The 18,880-nt window shown below is 45.0% G+C and overlaps 1 protein-coding gene across 8 annotated transcripts in view; it reads right to left on the bottom strand.

The window, feature by feature from the left end:
* CHD6 (chromodomain helicase DNA binding protein 6) overlaps positions 1-18,880 on the bottom strand; it is a 205,853-nt gene that overhangs the window by 49,017 nt on the left and 137,956 nt on the right. For all 8 annotated transcript variants that reach the window (XM_042930946.1, XM_042930951.1, XM_042930952.1 and 5 more), the window contains 6 exons: positions 8,540-8,704; positions 7,055-7,234; positions 5,881-5,991; positions 3,707-3,909; positions 2,832-3,031; positions 1,984-2,143 (listed from right to left, as the gene is read on the bottom strand). In XM_042930946.1, the coding sequence (XP_042786880.1) occupies positions 1,984-2,143; positions 2,832-3,031; positions 3,707-3,909; positions 5,881-5,991; positions 7,055-7,234; positions 8,540-8,704 (1,019 nt within the window). The remainder of the gene's footprint in view (positions 1-1,983; positions 2,144-2,831; positions 3,032-3,706; positions 3,910-5,880; positions 5,992-7,054; positions 7,235-8,539; positions 8,705-18,880) is intronic.

Here is an 18,880-nt window from a genome sequence, read left to right as displayed (position 1 = left end):
AATAATAAACAATAGTCAGCATCTCTGAACTCAGATAAATGCTCTACTGCATTCTTTTCTCTTTTTTTTAAAGATTTTATTTTTTTAACAGTAATCTACATCCAATGTGGGGCTCTAACTCACAACCCGAGAACAAGAATCGCACACTCCACCGACTGGGCCAGCCAGGGGCCCCTATTGCATGTGTTCTTTGATCCCCAGCATCAGGCACACATTCAGGAAAAGTCTTGGGGATGGCGGTTAGAAATGTTAAGGGAATTCCTCAAAGGTCCAAACTGGTTCTGTTCATTATCTGTGATCATCTCTGCAGGTATCAAGGGAAGTTCTATGCCAACTTCGCCAGCTCAGCCTGTTTTCAGTGCCCCACACCCACATGTGCAGTAAGGAATGGAAGAGCCACACACTGCCGCTGTCACTTAGCAGGGTACAACCTGAGTCCTTCACCTTGCACCTCACTGTTCAGTGAATGTAAGGACTCTGATTCTGTCCCAGCTACAAGTACTGTTATTCTCCTAGCCGGTAAGACTCACAGTCATGAGTTAGCTGCTTTCTATATTCCTCATCACATATTACGGGTTATTCCCCAGTTGTGTCTCTCATAGTCGACCCTTTCTCCCCAATTCTACAGTTGGCACCTTTCTCTAGATCCTTATGATCCATACTTACATTACGACAGAACTCTCCTAGATGGCCACTTAGCTCTCGGTTTACCCAGTCCATCTCACTGTTGCCAGATAAAGTTTTCTCCCCAAACATCATTTTTTTACTACATGTCTCACTTATTAAAGAAGCATGGCTGCTTAATCTACAAGAGAATCCTCAGCCTGCAGTACAAGATCTCCTAGGAGTCCTCTTACCTAGGCCGCCTCCTCTTTCTATCTGTCCCCTACACGGTGACTCTGAGTCAGTCCCATGGCACATGCTACCAGGTCCTCTCCCAGGCAGGTTCTACCATCAACAGCACGTGCCCTTTAATTCTCAGCTTGAGAACTACTGTCCCAAAGAGCCTGTCCTTCTGTGCACGGTTTTTATTACTGTTTTGGGCACGAGACCTATCTTCAAAGATTTGGAAAGATGAAGGGAAAAGGATCAGACTTCATCTGTAAATGGTAAAGAACAGAACCTGACAACCACCGCAGGACCATTAGGTTGATGTCACAGGGAAGACACACTAATTTGTAAGTTGACAAACGCTTACTTCTCACTTAACTTAGAAGGTCGTACCCAGAGGTGCGGCAGCAGAGACCTTCTCACTGCCGAGCAGGAGTGCTGGGGAGACATGCCTGCAAGGCCTACGAAGCTGGGCTAGGTGGTTTCCAAGGGTCCTTTTTGTCCTGATAGATACTCCGTACGGTGATGCAAATATCCACGTGCAACTCGTCACTGTTTGGTGGCTGAGTGCCCTCTGACTCCCCAAACTAAACTTCACAAGAGCAGTTTCATTTTCCATCACTCTTTCCTTTGCCCTGCCGCCCCCCCTGCACAGTGTTGGCCCAGGGATATGAAGGGTAATATCTCAAATGCAAGTCTGTCAAATGCCTGGAGGCCATGAATGGCAACAGCAAATCAGCAGAGGAAGCAACCTGGCGTGGGGGAGTGGGGCTGAGAGTAGTGGCCACTAAGGCCAGTCTTCTGCTCTTGCTAATGTGACCTCAGGGGCAGAAGGAGAGAAAGGGAAAGGAGAGGAAGCAGTAAAATCACAATGTCCTAACTGGATTTTGACAGTCAGGTCAGAAGTCCCCTCAGGGGTATAAGGGGCAATGGTAGAGAGTCCAGGTTCTGGGGGAGAGGAGATGCTGCCAAAGGAGGGAGACAGGCTTTATGTGAAGGGATCCCAACCAGTTTAGACCACATACCCTGCCTTTTCAGACCCTGCGTGGTGGTACAGGAGCATCAGGTGGTCCCCCACAGCCCCAAGGGGATCCCAGGAGCCTGAACGGTCTGAATGGAACTGCCGCGAAGGATGGGGAGGGGCACACTCACTTGTTGCAGTGCTGTTTGAGGTGTTTCTTATAGCCGTCATCATGCAAGACCACCTCGGGGTTGCAGGTGGCCAGCCAGTCTGCATTCTTCAACTCAGGGAGCAGCAGCTGGTTCTTCGTCTTCTTCCCCTTCCTCCCTCTGGGGACTGGAGCAGACAACCCTGAAACAGAAAGGAAGGCCCATGAGCCTAGGCAACTTTAAACATGGGGGCAGAACAGAGTTGGGCTTAGGGTTGCAAGGAGGCAGCCAGGCTGTGCATGGCGGCCCTACGTGACAGACCCCCCTCCTCGGCCCACCGAGTAGTGCTAGTGGTGAGGTGATCTGCCTGGCCTCCAGCTCAGTAAACTCCAGGAATGTTCAGTCAGGCGGTAAGAATTTACTGAGCACCCCATGCAGACTAAGAACATCACCTGCACCCCTCGGGAACTCACAACCCGGCCAGGGAAAAAGGGATGCTCGGTCTGAAACGTGAACGTGAGCAGTGGCCAAGCACAGGGAAGGAGAAGCACAGCACAAGAAAAGGCAGAGACAGGTAGAACTGGGGCACAACAGTGACATGCCAGAGAAAAACCAGAGCACATGGTGTGACCCCAGTTCCGTGCGGGAACCCTCGGGATGCTCTGGTCAGCACACAGGACTGGCCCAACTGTACTCCCGCAAAATACTACAGGCAGCACCGGATCATTCTGAGGGAGAACTGAAGGAAACCTCTTGCTCTCCCACAGCTAACATTCTCAGATAACATCTGAGGAAGAGAAGCCTCCCAAAGCACAGCAACCTGGGCAATGCAGAAGGACGGGAGCACACAGGAGCTGCCGCTTCTCAGGCCCAGCCCTGCCGCCGCTCACCTGAGTGGTTCTGGAGGGTCTGGGCCTGCCCGTCTTTGGTAGGTGTGATCAGTTCCCAAATGAAGCTCTTGATCTTCTCGTCCCCCTTGTAATGCTTGACACAGTAGACCAGCAGGGCCCGGCAAATCATCTCCATGTCCTTCTCATTCAGATGCCACTTGAACCGCCCGTGGGTCAGGATGTCCTTCCACCGGCCCCAGCTGGGAGTGGAAACACAGAAGGGCGTTGGAGGGAGGAAGGGCCATGTGTGCCCTCAACACTGCAGGACAAACAGGTGCCAGGAGTGCTTCTCATCGTCTGCTGAGTCTGCTAGTCACCCTGAGGGCTTTGCCCTGAAAGGCCTTCAAGGACCACATGCTGTATCACACCGAGGGTCACCGAGGTGACCTGGACCCTGAGAGCTTCATATGGCCACTTGAATGTTAACAAGGGAGGGACGAAACTATTTGGAGAGGGGAATAAATTTGGGATTAAGACAGTCCAGCTGCAGTATTCAAAAGCAATGGTGAGCTCCCAGAAACTAAACTTCGTACTTCAACTAGAACCAGAGCCCTGCACGAATCATGCCCTAACCGCAACATCTGCTGTGCTGACTCCATATATATCCTCGGTGGGGGGAAAGCAGGAAATCAGTACCAGGCAACAAATTAGTAACAGAGATTTGCCGTGACAAGCACATGAGAAAATCACGGCGCGTCTACAATATGGCAGCAGAGCGTACAACAACCGAGGGGGGGCCATGGGCAAAAAGCACGGTTCTCTCCTGCTCTAATGGGTCCTCCGTCAGCCCGGAGCGCTAGAGGTGACTAGAGACACAAACTGGACAAATCTCAGGGGCTGGAAAACAGCAACACACAGTCCAGGCCAATACCCACCCAAAGATGAGCAGGTTCTTCTCTACCCGGAAACACTCGGCTCGGAGGTAGCGCCTGGTTTTGTCATTGAGGCGTCTGGACCTCGTGGGCCTTTCGTCTGAGTCGCTATCTAGCTCTGAGAACTCCATGAGCTCATCCTCCTCAAAGGAGTTGTAGTGTTTGGTCTGCTTTCTCACTCGAGGCCGGTCGATCACTAAGCTCTCCTAGAAACAGAGAGGAACAGTTGGGGAGAGGACCCTTCTTCGTTCTTCCCCCGTCACGATGCATACACACACCCTGTCGCTGGTCCTGGGTCCCGAGGACACATCCGGCAGAGAACCACACCCCAGCCTCGTCCTCCAGCAGGTAAGGCTCTTCCTAGCACACCTGCCGTGTCCACGACAAGCAGAGGGGATTCTCTGAGACTCGCTGGAGTTGGAGTGTTCCCCAAGCCCCCGGCGCCGGCCGCCACCATCTGCTGTTTCTGTAGTCTTTCTAACAGTGCAGGCGGATGGCAGGCAAGGCCCCCCAGCACCCAGAGTGGCGGCTGCTCTTGCCAAGAAAGGCAAGAGTGGGGCACCCCAGCTGTTCTGCCCAGCATGCAGAGGCAGCCTGCGCTCCGGAGACAGGATGAGTCGGACAGTCCCATCTGCTCGGCGACTTTCTCAAGATGCATACATTTCTTGCCACTTCATTCTCTGCCTTCCATGGGCGCTAACTCCTAACCTTTTGTCTTTCACTGAAGACAATCTCCAGCCCAGGATCTTCAGCTCCTTCTGGCAGCTCCCCTACCAGAACCATCACCTCTTTTCCAGTCCCCACCATTCCTGCTCCTTACCCCTTCACCCCCACACCTCTTCCTAAAGCTTGGCTAAGCTCTGTGTAGCCCAGATACATTGGGGCATCACTCCTGCTTCAGTCACCTTGCTTTCCGCCTTCCATGCTCCAGCTGCTTCTAAACGTCTCTACGACAAGAGCTTTTTCCTCTCATCCCTCACCCGCCATCCTGTGCACAGAGTAACTTCTGGATTGTCACCTTATAAAACAGGTTTTACTAAATAGGTTACTCAAGGGACTTCAGACTCTTCCTACTAAAGAAAACAGGTTGGACTGAGAAAGCTCTGGGGACGGGACAGAAGAGTTAAGGCTGGGTGTGAGTTACTACATCAGCTAGATAGGAGCAGGGACTGTCTCCTGAGCTTGTGGGTTCATGAGAGTTCAACATTCACCCAAGAAGACCAGTAGAAAGTGATGTGCGGGCACTCTGGAGTGAGGTGACAGGGCCAGAGATGGAGGGAAGGGAGATGAACATTTCAGGGGTGCCTCCCAACAGGTGAGGCAGGTGTATTCACAAACCTTATCTCCCAACTCCGCAAAGGGGCATCACCACCTCTTTTTGTCACATGTCTTGCTCACTTGTCTCAGTGGGGTCAACTGCCTTGCCCAGAAGAGGCATGCAGTCAGGGGCAGACTGACATCGGACTCCGGTTTCATTCCACAGCTATTCTCTTTCTCATGTTCAGAAGTTAGAAAATTCAAGGTACAGAGAGAATGGAGGAGAGACCAACAAACCCCTTCATCCTGCTTAGTCCCCCCTGGAGTATCTGTCAGAGGTAAAGTTTCTTTCACAGGAAGTGTTGAGGCAGAGGTAAAATAGTCCCTTGCCAAGATGGGATGCTGGCCTGGGTCTGAGGGCTGAACTTGACCTGTGTGGCCAGTTCCAGTTCTAATTGCCTTTGTCACATTTCCCAGGTGCCCAACAGACTGTAGGTCCCAAGAGGTCATTTTAAAATTGTAACAGTGAGGGGCGCCTGGGTGGCTCAGTCGGTTGAGTGTCCAACTTCAGCTCAGGTCATGATCTCGCAGTTTGTGAGTTTGAGCCCCACATTGGGCTCTGGGCTGACAGCTCAGAGCCTGGAGCCTGCTTCGGATTCTGTGTCTCTCCCTCTCTCTGCCCCTCCCATTCTCATGCTGTTTCTCTGTCTCTCAATAACAAATAAACCTTAAAAAAAAAAATTGTGACAGTGAACATTTATCAAGCTCTATGTGTCAAGCATGCTTTAAGTGTGTTACATATAGGATCTCACTTAAGAACTAAGGCTCAGGAGTGAATAATGACGAGCCATGTGGGAATTTATGGTCCTACAAGCCACAGCAAAATGTGGCAATGGAAGAGAACATTCTCAGTACTGTACCTTTTCATTCTTTGCTTCGGTGTCCAATTCAGCTATTTTAGCCCATTTCTGCCAAAAGTTTGGGTCATCTAAGGAAATATCTGTCCTGTTTCCTGAAGCCACAAAGCTAGCCTGTGAAGATAACAGAAGTCAATAAACTGCTCTTGAACACAGTACAAGCTGATAATACCACCTGCATTATTTCAAATTTACCAGAATCCCAAGTATGTTCTCCAATTGCATTTGAAGCCAAAACCCCTAAAAGAGCCTCCCAAATGAATGTGAAAATCTCAAGGCTGTTCTTTTTTTATTTTAAAGATTGGGTAAGGATATTATAATTTCCACCTCCAGGGTCATTTTTTGGAACTTAAACTTGGAAGCAGGAAGAATGCCCTGGAACACAATGGCAATGTGTTACTTGGTGTCTAGCTCCCTGCAAAAGGGTTGCTTTGTAAGACTTCCCTAGATGCAATTTTTCTTTCAGTTCACCACTTTCCAAATGTCTGCTATGGGAAACGCACCGGGGTTGGGCAGTATGAGGTATACTGAGATGACCAGGCACTTATAAAGCACAAAATGTCCTACTGAGGAAGTCCTACATAAGCCACCAAACAGGAGACTCAAACAGGTCACAAAGCTCCCAGAGCCCACGGCCGGAGACACCTGAAAGTGATTTGGTAAGTGGCCTCATCAGTCAAATTTGAAATCCAGTGAGGTGAAGAGCAGGGGAAAGAAGCACCTAGAGTAGCAGCTGGGAATCTAGACTAACATCTTTTCTCATGGAATGAGCAAAAACCATTGCTTCAGTTTGAGGAATGGAGGGTTCAGCGGAATTTCAGTGCGTGGACAGTGATCACGGGGTGCTCTAAAAGGAAATCCAGAAGACCATTCAAAGGTTTTGGAGCAGTCTTTGCAAACAGTGAACAGTGCAGACTGTAAACTGAAGTGTCTGTCCTGTCTGCTGGAGATCAGCTCCCACTGGTCAGGAGTGGGGTTTTCTTTCTATAGCTTCTGACTCATTACTCAGAAACCCTCTAAAGAGTCTGTATTTTCTGTCTCACATAAAACCCACGTGTAGACAGATAATCTCAACAGTTTGCATACTGAAAAAACAAAGCCTGGCTGGTGAAGGTCAAAGAATAGTGTTTTCTTTTTGCTCCCATTCCGACACGGACTCTGGAGAAAGGTGCCATACCTTGGCAAAAGTAGATCCTTTCCCTTCAGACTGGATGGTGATGGTGTGGGTTCTCCTCTGCAGAATCTGGTCTATGTCTTCTTCACAGAATTTGGAGCCTTCATCTTCCTCGTCCATCAGCGCTCCATAAGCCCCTTTCCGGAGCAAGTCCTCTACTTCCATTTTTGAGAGCTGTTGTACCTGGACAGGTCACCAAAGGCCACTCACAATGTGGAAAATGCACAGGAGAAAAACAGCCTAAAATCTGGCCTTCATGATCCACTTCCTCCACTAACTGCACATGTCAGAAGACTAAAGATACGGGCCACAAGTTTTAGAAAATTAAAGCCCAGATAAAGATACTCAAGAAAACTATGGGGAGGGCAGACAGATAATCCTCTATAGGGAGCTCTGGAATCAAAGCCAGCACATGACCCAATGGCCCTAACATTCCTCAGGACATTGATTATTATCACATGTCACAAGCTATTGAAATTATGCACCACTGAAGAAGGTATGTTTAATGCTTTAGTTTGAGTCTGTATCTTTAAAAACCTCCAGATGTACTAAACAAGCTACAGAATGATGATTTATTCATTATTAAATAAATACATGAGTATTGGAAATGATGTCATTTCTCAACTAAAGAAAGGGTGCTGTGCCAAGTGTGATCTTCTCAATTGCTTGTTGAAAACAGGAAATGGGAGTTCAAAACACCCTTTCCTGGTTCTAATTAAGAATCTGGTTCTCTCTCTACCAATCACAAGAGGGAGTTCCAGGACTCCCAGCACTGGTGAGCTGAAGTATTATACTTAGCAACACATGCATAGCTAAGAGGATACAGAACATCTGGACTGAAGACAACTCATTGGAAGGTTTTAATTCTCAACCTTTGATGCCCTGAGTCCAGAGATTAAGGAGATACTCTGTTTTGTTGGCCTATAACTTAATACAATTTAAGAATCTTAGCTGCATTTTTTATCCCTGTGTAGGGGGGAAAAGATTTTATTAACTGCCATATTGCAAGCTGCTAACTTATTCATTTTTTTTTTCACTGACCATCATGCATTGAATATCTTTAATAAGCCAAGTACTGTTAGGGGCCATGGGTGATACAGATAAAATAGGTTTCATTATACCCTCAGGAAGCTCAAAGTCTGGAGTATGAGATAAGACATGGTGACAATAGATATTCAGAGTGTTAAGCGTTAAGATCTACGGACTTCTAATGGGCACTGTTAAAAATTCTGCTTACCGAAACGTTACTGCATGCTGGGCAATCCTACCACACCACTGCGCCTACAGATTTCCTTTATCCATCTGTAAAAGCAGAGACCTGACCCTGAATTATCCTCTGCTGTGGGGAATGACTCAACAAAGATGTGCAACCGGATTTAATTTAGTGAAAGTGAATCTTAAAACAGCTGTAAGAAGGGAGACCCCAGAGGGGCCCGGGCTGTGTGGCGAGTGTCCTGGGGGGCTCTGAGCAGGTCCCGTCATACTCACCCCATTGGTGCTGCCCTTTCGGTTTATGTCCTGAAGAACAGCCTTGTCCAGGCCCAGCTTTAGGCTGGCTTTGTCAAACATTTCCCGCTCATAGGAGTTCCGAGTAATGAGACGATACACCTTCACGGCTTTGCTCTGGCCTATCCGGTGACATCGTGCCTGAGCCTGGGAAGGAAGGAAGGTCATACATATCCCGTCACCAGATATAATGGCAACAGCCCAAGGAACAGGGAAATGCTTAAATGCCATGTGGCGTGAGTGGCCAGCTCTCACAGTTATGAGTCACGGGACCAATTTTGGAAGAAAATTCACCCAGATGTCGGCTGTCCCTCCAAACTCACTCATTTCTTCACGCATTATTTATTGAGTGACTACCACAAGCTGGGATAAAGTGATGAGAAGGACATGACTTCCTACACTCCCCAGCTTGCGGGCTGAGTGCAGCTACTCATTCCCAGGATGCTGTCCTGCTTTCTGGGAAAATGCCTCAGAGCTGGCAACACCAGTTTTTTTAACTTTTTCATCTTACTAGAAAGAAATTTTCACACAAAGACCAAAGTAGAGAAAAAGCAGAATGACCTCTTATGGATGATCCATTTTTTTTTTCCAATCTCTACTATGCTCCCACCCTCCAAGACTATTATGAAGCAAATCCTAGGCATCCTATGGTTTCATACTTATGTATTTCAAAAAAAATTTTTTTTACATTTATTTATTTTTGAGAGACAGAGAGAGACAGAATGCGAGCAGGGGAGGGGCAGAGCGAGAGAGGGAGACACAGAATCCGAAGCAGGCTCCAGGCTCTAAGCAAGCTGTCAGTACAGAGCCCAATGCGGGGCTCAAACCCACGAACCATGAGATCATGACCTAAGCCAAAGTTAGACGCTTAACTGACTGAGCCACCCAGGCGCTCCCATACTTACGTATTTCAATATATAATTCTTTTTTTTAATCAGTGCTGATTTGTTTTAAGTTTATTTTGTTTTTAGTATTTAAGTTTGTTTATTTATTATTTATTTAAGTTTATTTATTATTTTGAGAGATAGATAGATGGATAGAGATAGAGAGATGGACAGAGAGCGAGCAGGGGAGGGGCAGAGAGAGAGAGGGGGAAAGAGAGAGAATCCCAAGCAGGCTCCACACTGTCAGTGCAGAGCCTGACGTGGGGCTTGAGCTCACAAACTGCGAGATCACGACCTGTGTGGAAATCAAGAGTCGGACGCTTAACTGACTGAACCACCCAGACACCCCTCAATATATAATTCTAAAGATAAGGACTCTTGTAAAATAATGCTGTTGCCACACCTCAAAACATGAACATTGGTACTAACAATCTCACCAACGTCCCAATTTCCCTGCTTATCTCATGTGTATTAATAAGTACGCTTATTTGGATCAGGATGCAAATAGGGCCCATACGTTGTACTGGACTGATAGAGCTCAAGTCTCATTCTGTAGATATCCCTTGCCTTTGACCTCTCCTTTTTCAAATGCAGGTTTTTTTGTTGGAGAGACCAGGTGTCTGTCCTCTAGCTTCTCAGGGCTCACATGTTGCCACCTGTATTCTGGCTGTGGTGTTAAACAAGTTCCTCTGGTCCCTGCATCTCCTCTAAACTGGGAACTGTATCTTGAGACTTGATCAGGGTAAGATTTGATTTTTGGCAAGTGTATTTCTTAATGGTGTTTGCATTTCCATCAAGAGGCACATGATGTCTGATTGTCTTTCTTTTGAGTGATAAACACTGCCTAAATCCACTACTTCATTAGAGGTTACAATCCCCTCATCAATTTTTTGGTTACCTTGATGTTCAGTTCCTGGAGGAAAGACAAGCTAAATGCTTGTTTCTCTTTATTTAATCAGTTTCTAAAATAATACCCTCCAAAAGTGACCAATGAAGATTTTTATTTTTCAAGGAACACAATTAAGTTATGCATTTAAATATACGTGTTATGTTTTATCGCACTGGTGTTGTTCATTTATTTTCCTGTGGGAAACTTCAAGATGGCTCCTGACTTCTTTTGATGTGATCCAGTCAAATACAGAAAGGAGAAAGAATAAACTCTGGTATTAAAATGGATTTGGAGATGTCACTATGAGCACATGGTCAGAGCAGTGCGTGTGTACATATACATATATACACATAAAGAAATAGACACAGATATGTCTGTATTTATGTTTGCTTTCTGGTATGACATGTTTCACGCTCCTACTGTATATTTCCCGCTCAGACCTGGATTCAGCTACTTTTTTCCCTGGAAGTCCTCGTTTTTTTCAGTGGGAAAGAGTCTGGATGTTGCAAGGGGTGCTCACTGCCATCAAGTAGGTCATTGTTTCTCGACCTATTCAGTGGGCAAAAACAGAAGTGTTTGGGTGTGTATAGTGTATACAATTATGTGCATATGAGATCAACTTAATTCAAATTTATAACTATGGGACTTTAACTTCACCAACCACACATCTGTATCTCTTTTTTAACCATGTCAAAAAGCTCAATTCTCAACCACACGAATATCATTATTCATTTGATTTATCCCACAATGTATATAAGAGTCTCAGAAAAACTGTACCATCAGGAACTCCCCAAAACATAATTACTGAGAACAATGCAAGATTTTTGTTTTCCTCCTCTCAGGGCTATATCCCACTAAGTATGTACGCTCCACTTACAATGTTTTAAGTACTACCAGCAGGTAGGTTTCTTTTTCTTTCCCAGTGGTAGGGTCAGCAATTCTGAAACTACTTTCTGTGTAATATAGGATTGAGGAAATGGGTAAATATAACAGGGGTCAAGGCTTTCATTGTTGAAGAAGGATGTTACAAATATGGAAAGAAAAAAAAGTAGAAGAGCCGTATGGTGGTGTTTCTATGGAAATAGGTATGGACATGTGTGTGTTTACACGTTATTACACATGTGTATATATACACGTACATATGAATGTATGTTATGTACCTGTGTATTTATATTCTGTGTGTATGTACTCTAGCTATAGCCACTGAATGGGCCTAGAAGCAATGGCATCACAGTAGCAAAGACCATAACTCCCAGATCTTGGTTTCTAAATATATTCTCCATCAAGACAAAACCAATGCATGTAAGAGAAATCATTAATTCCAGGACTGGGGGCAGAAAAAACACCGGATGAGTCCCAAACATATTACTATGCCAGAAAATAATGAAGTACTCAAAGAATGATGGAGACACACCAAAATAACACTTCCAACTTGAAGAAGTTTACCACTGGCTAGGCTCAGAACGGTCTGAATATCAAAATAAATATAGTAGTGAAATATAACCCACCAGATAATAATAATAATAATAATAATAATAAAAGAATCAATGAGTACATAATGATATAACTAAATGGGAGAAAAAGGAAAACTCTATTATAGTAGAATAACTAACAGACATAGAGTAACAAAGTTTAAAAAATCACCACTTTGCAACCAGTCAGCACTGACTGATATGGGCAAAAATAATCAACGGATACTAAAACCAGTGGGTTAAACTTTGATGAGGAGCAGGAAATTTATATAGTCTCAAAGTATCTTTCCAAAGTTGCTTATTAATTTCAAAGGGGAAAATGCCCACTTTTTAGTGTAGACATCTGGTAAATACCACTTAAGTAAGATATCCAAGTACATATTATCAGACAAACAGACATCACGTTCCTCCTGATGTGATATATTGAGAAGGACACATCATTTTGGTGTTATTAGTAAGATTGAATCCTACCCTGAGGAAATACAAACACAAACTGAGGGATAATCTATAAAACAACTGGCCTGTATTCCTTAGAAATAACTAGGTCGTATTGTTCTGTATTCCCGGAAAAGGGAACTCTTTCGGATTCAAGGAGGCTAAAGAGATATGGCCAATAAGGTGACAGGTGCTCCTTTACTGGATGGATCTCAGAGTGGGGGGGAAACAGTGGCTATAATGGATGCTGAAATAAATAATAAATTTGAATATGGACTCTGGATTGAAGACAGTTTTTGTATTTCCCAATCCTGAGAACTAAGCTGTGGTTATATAAGAGGATGTCCCTGCACTTAAGAAATACATACCGAAGTACTGCGGGGGCAACTCACTCTCAAATGATTCAGACAAACAATGGCATGTGTGTATATGTGTTTAAGTCCATGTATGTACTCAGAGAGGTCAAGGAGCTAGAAGGCAAAGTGATAGGGTAAATGGGGAAAATGTAAAGGGTTGGTGAATCTGGATAAAGAATATACTGGAATTATAAACAAATTATATCAAAGTGAAAATGTCAAAAATATTAAATACAAACATTTGAAATGTCTCTCTTGGGGTTATGCTGTCCACTTGATAAACAGCTAGATTTCAACTGTTTCATTTTGCTTCTAAATTTTGGGGATTGATTTTTCCCCCCACATTAATTTAACCATAATGAAGGGGGTGGGAAAGAAGAAAACCAAACCAAGTAACTTTGGAAAATGATATTTTGATTATATACTGTAAGACTAATGACAACCCCCCCCACACTATAGCCCAATATTATATATTGGTAAATTTATTTATGTTACATAGAATATGATTAGTAATTCTCCTACTTTATGTACAGACTAGGACTGAACAAATGAGTAAAAAAATATACTGTGTTATCATGAGACTGAAATTTCTCAAAGCCAGAGAAAGGATTTACAAGTGAAGAAGAGAGCAAGGATGGAGTGAATCAGCAGCAACTCACGAAGGGTGAACAGAGATGGGCAAGTACAGCCGTGTGGTGTGAGTGCTTCTGTCAGTACACATACACGTATTTCCTAGCTCTGTCTGCTCACAGAATCTAGAAGCGCTAACACTCTAGCAGCAATGGGCACTCCTAGTAGCCAGATCTTGGTTGTTAAATGCCATTCTTGAATAAAAGGAAGCAGGGATCCTTGGAGAAACTGTCAATCCCATGGCTGTGGCAGGAAAAATGCAACATGAACCTGAACATCATGCGGTGCCAGAAAGGAAGGAAGTGCTCAAAACCTGACAGGTGCACATCAAAAGGACACAGGAGCCAACCTAAAGGACCTCCTAATGACCAAGTCTGAACAATAAAATAAATAATAAGAGTAATAGATTATAACCCATAAAATGAGTTCATACGGATATAAATAAATAAATGGGGAGAAGGGACAGCTGTTCTTTATAGAATTCCAATTAATAAGTGTATAAGAAATGACTGAAAGAGAAAATTGCCATTAGCCAAACCCCATGGTAATAATTACTGAAGGCAAGAACCATTGATGGATGCTAAAATTAATAGGTGAAAGTAATGGTGAGAATCAGGATATGTATGGTCTCAAAATACCTCTTCCCAAGATACTGATTAAATTTAAAAGTAAAAACAGTTATTTTACAGTGAAGAAACCTGGCAGATACCACTCAACCAAGTAATCAAGGTTATCATCGCAAGCAATAAGATGTATTAACATCACGTACCCCCTGAAATGATGCACGGAGGAGGACGTAACATCACTTCTATGATATTCTTGCCAAAAATATATAACCTCAAATCTAATCATGAGAAAACACCAGGCGGACACAAACTGAGAGACAGTTTGTCAGGACCCTTCAAAATTGTCAAGGTCATGAACGATAAGGAAAAGACAGGTGCTGCCACAGACTGAAGGAAGCTAAGGAGTCAGAATTTCTAAAGGAAATATGAGAATGTGCATTAGATCCTGGACAAGAAAAAGAACATTGGGAGGAAACTGAAGGAACATGAATAAGGTCCACAGATTTCTGTGTCATTGTTAATGCCCTTGTGTCAATAATTAGACTATAGCTTGCATAAAATGCGAACACTAAGGGAAGCTGGGAGAAGGGTCCTAGAACCCCGTACTATTCTGCAACTTTTTTAAAGTTTAAAATGATTCCAGAATAGTTTTTAAAAATTTAATTTTGTTTTATGGTGTTATAAAATACTGAAGGTGGTTCCAAAGGCAAATATACAAAAAGGCATGTTTGGAAAAAGTAGCTTCTTTTCCTGTCTCTTGCATCTTATCCTGTCCCCTTACTCCCCCTACAGCTAAACCATTTAATAAAGTTTTTTGTTTTATCTTTCAGCTGGGAGGCCGGGGAGAAAGACACACACACACACACACACACACAGCTTTTTTAGATAATAGCATAGCATACATACTTTTTTCCACCTTATTTTTTTTTTTCACACACCATATACTCCAGAGATGACCCCCTAGCAATATATGGAGATAATCACTCTTTTATCAAAGTTTTATCCACTATGGTTTAGTCAGTCAGTCTTCTATTGCTGAACAACTAAGTTGTTGAGCCTTTGGCTATTATAATTAGTTGCCCCATCTCCTTTCAGTATCTTTAGTGGCAGTAAATCTATGAGAAGATTTGATGGATAGTTGGTAAACAAAGGAAGTGATCAAGGTAACTAATATGGTTTATGGAACCTATAAAGCACTAATAATAGGTGGCTACAAGTAGTGACACTGATTTTCTTTCTCTGGATCATCTGACATCGTAGGCAAATTACAAGAAGGAGTTTAAAAAATGTTCTGAGCAAAGGTCCAATACAGGATCAGTGCAGACGCCGCTAATTACCTTCTTGTTATCCACATGCCCCTTCTTCCTTGCTCCCAGAACCCTGATGCTTGTAGAGGGCAGCAGTGTGTTCACCTGAAACCATCTGCAGCCTCCCAGGGATGATAAAGTAATACAGCCTGGACAACGAGGTGCAGCAGAAGTCTATCGGGGACATCTGGAAAAGTCCTGCCCTCCTGACAGAAGCACCACACCTTCCTTCCTGATCTTTCCTGTCTGGTCCGAAGTATCCATCTTGGAACAAAGAGGTTGTAACTCACACTCCCTGAGGATGGTGGAGCAGGAAAACAGAAGGAATCTGGGACTTGGATGACACTGTGAAGCCACCTTGCCCCGGACTGCCATCTCCAGACTTCTCATTAACTAAGAAAAACAAACCTGTTCTGGGGAGTGGGGGGGAGTCACTGTCACAAGCAGCTAAATGACACCAGGAGGTAACACGTGCTCTCTCGAAATGCCTTACCTGAAAGATAACAAGGGTGACTCCTATCACATTTAAGAGACTCATCATTTTACAGCTAAATCTCACGGACAGGCCTTACTTATTTCCCTGATCAGAACTCACACACAAAACACTGTGGTAAAGAGAGGAACGCTTGTGGGGTGCCTGGGTGGCTCAGTCGGTTAAGCGGCCGACTTCGGCTCAGGTCATGATCTCACGGTCCGTGAGTTCGAGCCCCGCGTCAGGCTCTGTGCTGACTGCTCAGAGCCTGGAGCCTGTTTCGGATTCTGTGTCTCCCTCTCTCTCTGACCCTCCCCCGTTCATGCTTGCTCTCTCTCTGTCTCAAAAATAAATAAACGTTTAAAAAAAAAAAAAAAAAAGAGAGGAACGCTTGCAACAAGGGCAGCAACTGAAATGAAGTCCAAACAAGATCCTCAGCAAAGCTGAGTAAATGCAGAACTTCTAGAGCAGGCCACAGGGGCGGGAGGCAGTGGTGCTACCCACACTCACAGGAAAATCAGAGTTCTCACGCTCTCCCAAGGCACGACGTGCAAGCTCAGGGTTTGTTCTTCACTGATTAATACATTTGAGTCGAACACGGCCAGGCCTACAAGAAACAACTAGTGATGTTCAGAAAATGAAAAACAACCAACGAGGCACAGATCCCAGGGACTGCAATGGCAAGAAGGGGGAGCCGCTTAGTTGAACAAACAGTGACAGATTTCAAATTGATACCAGCCCCTGACTCACTATTGTCAGTTTCAAGTCCAGAACTTGGCAAACCTTGTCCTACATTTTTACAACCACACAAAAATTAAATAGCTGGTACAAAGATCCAAGCACAACGCTGACTCCTCTCTTGACCATAACTACTTTTTCAAATCATTTGCTACATTTTAAAAGTACATTTTCTTTAATACTTTAAAATGCTACTTGGTCCTTAATGAAAATCCACATTTCAGAGAAGTTAAACACAATTGCCTATAGTCCCACCTGAACCTAACCACGTCTAGCACAGTGGTATAGCTTCCTAGCCCACCTTCTCTGCCCAAGTATTTTATTTCGGGTCCAGCAATTTTACATTTCTTCTGGCACTCTAAAAGTGCGTATCCACAGGCCAACTACTTGTGCAGAAGAGGACTCAGGGGCTCTCCCTGCAGTAGGAATCAGAATACATTAGATGGTGCCCTCCCCTAACTATCTCCTTTGCAAGCCTGCTTTGGAATTGGAAGTTTCTGGATCCAGATTTATTCCTTGGGGAAAGGTATTATCCCCTCTTAAAATGTAAACATTTTGGGGGAATAGCACAGATACCTGCTCACTCCATTTCTACTATGTGACTCAATTTATCACCCAAACCAAAGTCCTGGGCACTGTAGTCTCCCCAGGGCCTGGCCTGCTGTCTAGGGCTCAATAAATGTGCCAATAAGTCAGTCAAGAGCTGGCTGACTACTGGAAGCAGACAGAAGTTGGTAGCATAACAAAAGGGTGCTTTGTGGCAGCCAAAAAAGAAGTGGGGAGTGAAAAGGAGAGGCCACTGGAAGGAGAGATAGGAGCGTACTCAAAAACCTGACTCACTTTATTTGGGGTTGACGCTGTAGTCAGTGCCCATTCCATCTGCCTCAGGGGTGCCACCTATGCTCATTCTCACCTTTTTTTGTTCCCTTGGTCTGTAACATTCTTCTGATCTCATATTTGAGATACTGCCTTGTAGTCAGGTCTCTCTGCTCGTATGTCACCCTCTTAAAGAAGCCTTCCTAGATCACTCTCTAAGTCAGGACACCAACATCCACCATTCTTTTATTTTTTATTTTTTTAACTGTAGAGAGCCTGAGAGAGAGTGAGAGCAGGGGAGAAGGGCAGAGCCAGGGAGAGAAGAGAATCCACGCTCAGCATGGAGCCTGATGTGGGGCTTGATCCCTCGACCCTGGGATCGTGACCTGAGCCAAAATCAAGAGGCGGATGCTCAACTGACTGAGCCACCCAGGTACCCTGCAACCCTTGCCATCCTCTTAGTCTGTTTTACTTCTTTGTAACAAGTATGCGATCCGTTACTACCTCATTTATTTTTCCTTGTCATCCCACAAAAATGGAAGTTCCATGAGAGCACTAACCATTGGTATTGCTCACTGCTGTGCCTCTAGTCCTTTGAACAATGCCTGGCAGGTCCCAGTGCTCAGCAAATACTGAGCGAATGGACTACACAATGGAACATTCACAAATTCCCAACTTTCTTCCAGCAAAGAAAAGTAAAGCCAGTGGAATCTAGCTCTCTGAGGTCAGGGCTGGATTCCCTCTCCCTTCCCAGATCTTGTGGACAGACAGCTGCTGCATTCCCCTGTGTCAGTGCCCTCTGCCAGTGGCCCTGTTCCCATGCTTTCTGAATCCTCCTTTTAGGGACCTTATCAACAGGACAGACAAGGAACCTTATGGACCCACCACAGTTACCCAGTCCAACCCACAGGAACTCTGGCCTTAAAAAGCAGGAAGCTCCCAGAGGAGAAGGAGTGTCACAGAGCAATGAGAAAGCAAGGTGCTCATGGTCTCGGTGAGGGGATGCGTGGTACTCTGGTACCCTGCTACTCCCATAGGCCTGTCTCTGACCTCTGAGCTGGTAGCACTGCTGGCTTCCTGCAGGGGAGACAAGAAACCTGCTTTTCACTGCTCTCCGTCATCCTCAAGCTACTGTCAACACCCTTTGCCATTTCTTAGTTTTGGTGCTCCAGGAAACCTGACGCACCAGGACTGGGTCACAGCTGTGCCTCCCAAACAAAGGTGACAAAGAGTGAATCTACGCTCCTGATTTTCTTATACACACGGACACTAACATAGACATATTCAAGGTGAGAGAGAACAGGTAGCATTTACCTGAGACCTCCAGGTAAGGTCTGCTTATTAAAGGGACCTCAAGTTGATTCACCTTGGAGACTGCTGCAGTCCTTTGGTGGTCACTTTATTCTCTTGTTATCCCTGAGCAGTGCCTGGTTCCTACCCTAGATCCTAATGAACTTCACTTGTCTGGAAGGTTTGGGAGGGAAGTGCTCCCAGAGTAGATACTATAGGAAGAGTCCTAGTTCCCTCTCCTCGTACTTCCACAGGGAATGTCTGCTCCCAGGCAGGAACATGAGAGTCTGTCTCTCTACCCTCCTTGTCCTCTCCCTATCCTGAATGGAGGAGACCTGACTGATCAGTGAAACGTAAGATCCAGTCCGAGCTCCTGTGGACTCACCCCTTCCCCTCATCTCTTCTGTCACTGGTGGTCCTGAGTGGGCAGACTCTGCTCTGCAGATGACTGCCAGTGGTTCTCTGTGG

The sequence above is a fragment of the Panthera leo genome, chromosome A3 (genome assembly GCF_018350215.1).
Source record: "Panthera leo isolate Ple1 chromosome A3, P.leo_Ple1_pat1.1, whole genome shotgun sequence".
Lineage (NCBI taxonomy): Eukaryota > Metazoa > Chordata > Mammalia > Carnivora > Felidae > Panthera > Panthera leo.
The sequence above is the reverse complement of the archived record's forward strand: the minus strand, read 5'-3'. Positions and strand labels throughout refer to the sequence as shown.